Source organism: Callionymus lyra, chromosome 5 (genome assembly GCF_982586985.1).
Source record: "Callionymus lyra chromosome 5, fCalLyr1.hap1.1, whole genome shotgun sequence".
NCBI classification, from domain to species: Eukaryota; Metazoa; Chordata; class Actinopteri; order Syngnathiformes; family Callionymidae; genus Callionymus; species Callionymus lyra.
The window spans coordinates 9,557,619-9,566,137 of NC_141822.1; the positions used below are offsets into that span (position 1 = coordinate 9,557,619).

The 8,519-nt window shown below is 38.1% G+C and overlaps 1 protein-coding gene across 1 annotated transcript; it reads left to right on the forward strand.

Annotated features, from left to right (window-relative positions):
- Positions 1-7,345: 7,345 nt before the first annotated feature.
- On the forward strand, positions 7,346-8,249 carry LOC148079244 (myosin light chain 3). Its single transcript, XM_087790730.1, has one exon. The coding sequence runs from the start codon at positions 7,441-7,443 to the stop codon at positions 8,047-8,049; it is 609 nt and encodes a 202-aa protein (XP_087646856.1). The 5' UTR covers positions 7,346-7,440; the 3' UTR covers positions 8,050-8,249.
- Positions 8,250-8,519: the final 270 nt, after the last annotated feature.

An 8,519-nucleotide genomic window follows, 5' to 3' on the forward strand; every position in this document is an offset into this window, starting at 1 on the left:
GTTTAATCATATCTTCTAAGACTGAGGCTTCAGATGACACTTCCCCACACCGTCATTACCATACCATTGGTCTATTTGACATTAGTCACTTGAAAACATGGATTTATATAGAGTTTGTTTTGATCTAAATCCAAGTTTGCCTCGCGCTTGTTGAGGTTGATGATTAAGTGCAACTGTCAGTGCATTTGTTATCTTGTTGTGTTTACATGTGGGTGTTTGTCTGACACAAACAACGAGTGAGACGGAGGCCAAATGGAACACATAATGGAATATCATGAAATATGTGCAAGATTCCATTAGCGGAAGGATGTTGTAAGGGTCGAGTGTTCTTATTTCATCTTCCATCCCATCCTCAATAACAGAGCTTTCTTACTGCAAATGGAAAATGTCACTCCCCTGACATAAGGTTTTAATATATTATAACCATCAGTCAACATAGCATCTCTTCAACCGTTCAATGTCATCCACTTTAACCTTTAAGTGACCCGAGATCCCTCGGCTTCAGGTTGATCTTTACTTAGTTTTAAGTATTAATTTGATGTAGGAAAATTGAAGATAACTGTTGAATATCACACAAGGAGTATATCTTGAAAAATACAGTATATCATTTCTCAATTTCTTCTGAATCTTAAGCAGTTATTCGACACGGCTTAGAACATTTGTTGGAGAAATATTTATCTTGTTTTTTTTCAATGAATAGCTGGAGTATTGTGATGCCATTCCCAGTATTTGCTTGTTTGTACTGTTACTTCAGGGTACCTGGTAAAAAATTGGTTCTGATCTCTGTTTGTGTTACCAGCAGTTGTGTGATATCTGTGTGGAGATGCTCTGCAAGAAATTAAATTTGTTTACCAACTTTGGCATTTAGCTTAAGCCAGCTTAACTTCTTCTTGAACTTGTCTTTATACATATGAAAATACTTTGGTGTAAATCATGTTTTGTCTCATCATCAAACAACTTTTATCACTTATCTAACTTTCTTACACATCACTGCTACGCTTGCACTAAGATCTCTGGATTTTTGGACGGAAGTCAAGGTAAAAGTGGAGGTATTTGTATTTGTTTTTCAAGTGGGGTTTCTTTTTTGGAGACAGAGGAGAGTTAGCATTGGTTGCTACATAATTATGGGTGTTTGTCTTTAACTCTAAAAAGGAACTAATTACTCAGAAAATAATCCCAACCCTTAGTAGACATGAAGGTATAGAGGTTAAATAGAAAATGAGTGAAATTTTGGTTGAACTATCCCTTTAAGGGAAACAGATTCAAAATAGACATGCAATGTTGGAAATCATTTATTTACTTATGTATTGAAATAGCAAAAGCAAAGTTGAACTTCCTGTTAACGGCACAGACATTGTAAAACCAAAGCCACATGGAATGCTTTTTCGTTTGTTTACATACTTTTCTGTGCATTCCAAGTTAAATCTTCTGTTTTTGTGTCAACTTAACGTCGCTATGAGAGGACCATCTTGCATTATCTAAACAGGTGCTCTACCAACCTACCCAAAAAAAGCTCCCTTTGCTGTAAAGCGACGCAAAGTGTTGCAAATAATTAGAAAGCGCTACTGATCGGCTAGTTGTAACGGCTGTTATTAGTTATAGTTATATGTTAGTTGTGCTTTTTTTCTTTTTTCGGATGAACGCGACGTGGGCACGTCCAGATAGTCTGAAGGGTTTAATATGGCCTGCGGGCCATATGCAAACAAATAGTGGGGCACAAACTGGAAGTGCAACAAAACAAAGCAAGCACACAATATTTATAAACCACAAATGAAAAGTGAGCATGTATTTCTCCCAGCAATCTCTTATCTTTCCTACTTTCTCAAATGAGTACTACATTCACAAGTCTCAAGTTGGTGGCTTAGCAGCATTAAACGAGCTGATCACCGAACCAGAGAAAACTAATCATAAACTTGAACCTTGGTAACACTGAAAAAATAAATACCTAGAAAATAACATACCTAGTAAATAATAGGGAACAAAGTCTTCCCTCAGGTAGAGTCTGAAGCTCACGATAGTACCTGTATTACCCAGTAGTGTTGCTCCCTTCAGCAAAAGTCTTTGTTCTTGGAATCGATTGCAAACAACCTTTGGGGCTTCTACTAGTCCACGCTTTGTAACTCTGCATTCATGATGCAATTTATTTTTTGGAATCATTTTATGCAATTCTTGGTTTGCAGTGTGTAAAAGAAATACGCCGGCAGATGCTCAGATAAACTTCTGACATTCAATTAAACTACACAAACCGTACTGCAGTGTGTTGTGTTTTACTCTTGATGCAAATACTTATTTCACAGCAGTGGGTTTAGATTCAGTTGTTGCCATGGAAACACACATGCGCTTACTCCTATTTTTTTTATCAAACATTGTGTTCACTCTTGATTTTGCAGAGTAACTCCTGCCCTGACAGTGTTTGTGTGTCTGTACACAAAGGTAATGATTGTTAGTATCTGTGTTGACTTGGTAAAGAGAAGGCAAGGAAAAAAAAAAGCTATGAGCCCTTAATCCCTGAGTTAACACGGGCAGACCATACGTCTGGTTGGAGCTAATATAGTGGAGTTATTGAGACAGCAGTTGCATTCCACTGATGAAATGAGTCGGACTGTAAAGATTCTTTAACTTTGCTATTTTAAGAAACAGCCTAAAGTGTTGCCCTGCTTGGAAATGGGATTGTGTGGACATTCTGTTGACACCCAGATATTTTTGTCTAAATAATATCTTTAAACATTTACTTTTGTTGTTATGCTAAACTACAGCTGTTGGACGTGCTTCTGTTAGCTAGAACATTAGCCAGCTGACATACGTAATTATCTGAACTTCAAATTCCTTTGTCTCGCAACGATTTGAGGAGTTCAAACTCTGACAGAAGAATTCTTTGGTGCTGTGAATAACATATTGTTTGTTTAGAAAACCCCAAAACAAGTCGTCACCTTTTGAAGAAAAACAATATTACACCAGAAGACCTTTTCCCACCATAAACAGAGGCTTGTTTTGTTGGTTGTGGCCAAGCGAGACGGGGGGGAATTGATGGTTGACCTTTACAGTGAATTTGCATTTAATAAAGCTTTAATTAAAAGTCCCTATAGGCTCTTTGAGCGTTTAGATCTGTAAATATGGTGGTTCATTCTAGGCTCACGGGGACAGTGGACCAAATGTGAGTTAACGTTATGATGTAAAACCTGATGTACCACTGTGCATTAAAAGGCCATTAAGGACTGTTGTTTGAACCATATTTATCATCGGGGGAAATAACGCAAAAACATTATGTACATCACAAAAGGTAAAGTGGTTTTAATAATTAAACAGAGATAGATTTTACTTAGGCTTATCATTTATCTTTTTGATTTGAGAATACTAGAATAAAATAGCTTTTACTCAATATACAGTACAGGCCAAAAGCTTGGACACACAATTTTCCTATTAGGTTAACCTTTGGTTCTTAAAGTAATAATGGTCACTCCTTTCTATTAATTTAGCTGATTGGTTCTTGTCATAATATGTATTCTACCAGTTATCCAGTAAAGCTGTCGGCTGTTATTTAACCCAACTACTGAAAGTATTTTATTGCAACAGTTTGTTTTCATGTCTTAATAGAAGAAGCTGTCTCGCCTGCAGTTAATACAGAACTCTGCAGTGAGAATTCTGACCCGCTCTAGTAGAAGAACTCACATTTCTCCGATCCTTAAAACTCTTCACTGGCTTCCAGTTTCTTTCAGGATCAACTTCAAAATTCTGTTTTTTACTTGTAGAACTATTCATGGTGAGGCTCCTCCTTACATCACTGATCAGTCATTTCTGTGCTACTTGTTCCCATATCGGAAGGGGGTGGCATGGAGCAATCCCAGTTTCCTCAGGTGAGGAGCAGGAGACACCCTGAACAGGTCACCTGTCTGTTGCAGGACACACAAAGACACACAACCATTCACACACACTCGTACTTATGGACAATTTCCCCCAAGTTCCCAAACAACCTTTGTATGTTTTTGGACTGTGGGAGGAAACCGGAGTTCCCGGAGTAAACCGACACAACACTGGGAGAACATACAAACTCCACACAGAAAAAGTTGGATCCTCTCGACCCGTCCAAATGTTTTCCCTCTATTGTATTATTTTATTTTTTTTGTATATGATAGAACAATTGTTCCCAGTGGTAGCTTTTTATTGTGGGAAAATTAAATAAATATCCTCTTAGCTGTGTGCTGGATATAAAAGTTGTTTCCCTTAAATGTGTCTAAGGCTAATTAGGATCTTGTCCGAGAAAGGCAGTAGATATCTTTATTTCTAACAACAGGTGCTGTTTAATAAGCTCTGAAGTTCTATGTGGATTTAATTAAAGATGCCAACAGCTGTTACATTGTTACTTTTTCCTCACATGTTTTTTTTCCTTAGCATCTGTTTGAAGATCCTTAGTGTATATATTTGATTAGAATGAAAGGACTTAGAGTTTAGTTGGGTGTCAATGAAAGAGCAACTGAGGTCACAGATTCGAGCAGCATTGTGGATTATCCAACTCTACAGGCAATACTGGCCCATGATGCCCGTGGTCCCCAAATAGTAATCCAGTTAGCCTTGGATAACCCTGTTTATAAGCCATCTTCACAAAAAAAAAGTGTAGATAATCCTCTGATTTAGACAGAAGTGCACTCCCCTGCCTGGCACAGGCCTGAGGATTGCGGGTTCAATCCCCATTGAACCTGCTAGTTCTGGAAACGCACCTGTCTTTAATGCCATGCCACTTGAAATAGGAAGGTTATTTGATATTGTGCCAACGACTAAGACTATCCTGTGTGAAACGCTCATTATCTTGTTTCAGGTCATACTTAAATCTAAACTGATAAGAATAATGATAAGAATAATGTCAAAGCTTGTGATCAAAAGACCTTCGTTTTGCCATAATAATGCAGTCCATCATTGCATTTTACTTCTGACTCACGTCAAGTTTTTTGTTAATAAATGGATATGTGTTTGATAATGTTTTTCCTGGTATAAAGGAGTATACTTGGTACACATTGACTCGATCCAATGTAAATCTAGAGTGAATCAAGTAAAAAATATAAGTTAATAAAAAAAAGAAAATGTCATATCCTACTTTTCAAAATACAAATTTACAACATTGTGTAGTCCACAAATCACAGTTTTACCATTTTATCACATATATACAAAGATGTAGATTTTCAAACTCAATGCTTTGGCGTACAACAAATTTCCGGTCAAGTCATTTAGTCAACCTGGAAGATCATAAGCCCCAAATTTTCTAATTTTCTTTCTAATAAAATAAAAAAAAGATTGTATACATTGAACAGGATCTGTTTTAAAAAAAAAAAATATTTTACTCTATTATAATTTGGCACTTATAAACAATGATAAATTGAATACAATTTTGCCCATACATGGCTTGGACCGCCACCTTACTTATGATTTGTTAGCTTGCTTGTGTTTTCTGTTCTTCGATCTCATATGTTTGAACAGGATTTTGCCAGTTATCATTTTTGTTGAACACAAATGTTATGCAACCTCACAGTTGTATAGTATAGATCTTAGTGTGGTGCAATGACAGATGCTTTTCACATGCACATAATTTTATTAGAAAACGTAATCTAACAAATTGAATTGGACAACAATGGATTCTGTATTATGAATTCTTTTGCAGATGGATTTTGAAATAGGCAACAAGACAGCTGCAGTTGCTAGAAGAACTTCCTGGTTGCATGATTGAGCATCCAGGTTAAGAACCAGTTTTCCCAAATTTGTTCCCATTACATAAGGCTTTTTGTGCAACACTGACTATTGGCCCTTTACATCAACAAGGATAACGTTTTATTACGATTATACAGTTTTAATTGCATAATCATCAATTAGACATCAGATACACACCAATGACACATAAAACATTCTGTTCAATGTTCTTATTTATTACAGGATATTTCAGGATGTGTTACGTGGTGAGAACAGCCCAGTAATTATGTTCATTATATTGTATGTATTTTATCCCAAGCGGTGGTGCATTTGTAAATGTGTGGAAAAAAAGAGAGTTTCTGTTCTGTTGATTATTACCTTCTGAAAAAAGGTGGTATTTTCTCATAAATATAAAAGCTCTTTGAATCTCGGCACAGTACACATAACTCTATATAATTTATTCTTACTGTTTTTATTAGTAGGTTGATCAGTGAATATAATGCCGACATTAAACCGGTCCATAGCGCAAACAAAAGTTGGGGGCCCCTGCAGTAGATGGCGGTAATGAGGGTGGGGTAATACAAAGTGACAACATTGTGATGTAACAAATATTGCAGAGGTCTGAAATACCTGATTTTTGGTCTCTCTGGACAAATATGTCGACAAGTCAATCATGCATTGAAATTTTGATTAATATTTTAAAACGCTGACTGCAGAACCAAGAGCCATAAAAGCTTTAGCAGTTGGTTTAGCATAATGTGGGCCCTTTAAACTGGGATCCATAATGTAGTAGAAAATGTAGTGAATGTAGAAAGGTAATACACAGATATGCACAAAGAAACAAGGTTGCTTATGAATAAAAAATATCACCTTGACGGGAAATATCAATACCTTCTCATAAGTTCTAGCCGACTACGCTGACAGCTCTGGTGTGATGCTCTGTAAATGTTACATCCTTATGAGTCTACAAGTTATGTTAAGTACTTCAACATAAGCCAGCACGGATCAAGCTAACTGCTATAGACCTGACATCTGGAGCAATTAAATCACTCCCTCATTAAGTTATCATTCTTCTACGATCACACATCTAACTTGTGAAAATGTGAGCTGTGACATCGTGCTAACATCGTGCTAACATGGGAATCAGATAATAATAGAAAATATGACTGAACTGCCTGCTCTCTGATGTCATTTCAAATGAGATGGAAAATCCAACTTTTTTATTTTATCACAGTAAATACAATTTATAGAAGGAATACAGATGTTTATCTTTTTCTAATTGATTTTGTCGCAAATCACGCTGTGGACGAATGAAACAAAAATGTTGACGAGTACAAAACAGGTGATGACACTGTGCTGGTGTTTCCCAGACTTTCAACAGTTGTTGCCCAGAGCTATTTCAGTCTGTCTCCCTCATGGTTGGATACATCATCCTCTGATCCCTTTGTCCATCAGAGACAGAGAACATTTTTCAGCCTAATGCAGCTGGACCCGCACTAACGACAGCAAATAGCCCTGTCGGCTAGAAGACAGCCGCTGGGAACAATACTTAATGTTGACATCACTTGCTATAGTGATCTATTTTGGTGTTTCTTCCTTTTATAGTGCGCTGCTGGACACTCAAATCTGGCTCAATAGACTAAGCAGATATATAAGCGGAGGGTGAAGGGGTGGCCCTCTGTGTGCTGGAGTCCTTTTCAATTCACCCAGACTTCATTTCATCCTCGGCAAGTGTCCGCTTAGGTTTGAGTCACTCGGGAAAACATGGCACCGAAGAAGATTGAACCGAAGAAACCCGAACCGAAGAAGCCGGAGCCCAAGAAAGACGCCGGTCCAGCTGCTAAGCCGGCACCAATTCCGGAAGCACAGCCGGAAGCCCCCAAGGAGCCCGACTTTGACCCCAAGAGCATCACTCTTGAGTATTCCTCAGATCAGATTGAGGAGTTCAAAGAGGCTTTCACCTTGTTTGACCGCACGACCACCGGTGAAATGAAGATTACGTTTGGCCAATGCGGGGATGTGATGCGGGCCCTCGGCCAAAACCCCACCAACGCTGACGTCCTCAAGGTGCTCGGGAAACCAAAGCCAGAGGACATGAGCACCAAGATGGTCGACTTTGAGACCTTCTTGCCGATGCTGCAGCACATTTCCCGTGCAAAGGATCAGGGCAACTTTGAGGATTTTGTGGAAGGTCTCAGAGTTTTCGACAAGGAAGGCAACGGCACCATCATGGGTGCGGAGCTGCGTCACGTCCTGGCGACACTCGGGGAAAGGATGACCGAGGACGAGGTGGACAGACTGATGGCCGGGCAGGAGGATGCAAATGGATGCATCAACTATGCTTCATTTGTAAGGCACATCCTCTCTGGATAAAAAAGAACATTAACCATCAAGGACTTATATTCCCTCAACTTTCGGCTCTTTTTAGTGTTAGAATAACATTAAAATAATGAATTTCGAAGCACAGAATGCAACCCTCCTGGTTGCATATTTTAGATTAACACCACATATTGAAAAAAAAAAAAAAAAACGTGCTGCAATAACATGGGAATCCACTAATAAAAGAAAATATGATTGAACTGCCTGCTCTCTGATGTCATTTCAAATTAGATGGAAAATCCAACTTTTTATTTGATCACGGTTAATATGATTTTTGAAAGTAATACAGATGTTTATCTTTTCTAACCTAATTGATTTTTTTCCAAACCACGCTGTGGACAAATTAAACACAAACAAGCACATGTTGACAAGTACAAAACAGGTGATAAATCAGGCTTGTTGTCTTCTACTGGCTGCTAAGCATCACCCCAAGATTCTGTTACCGCTGCTCTGACAGTGTCAGT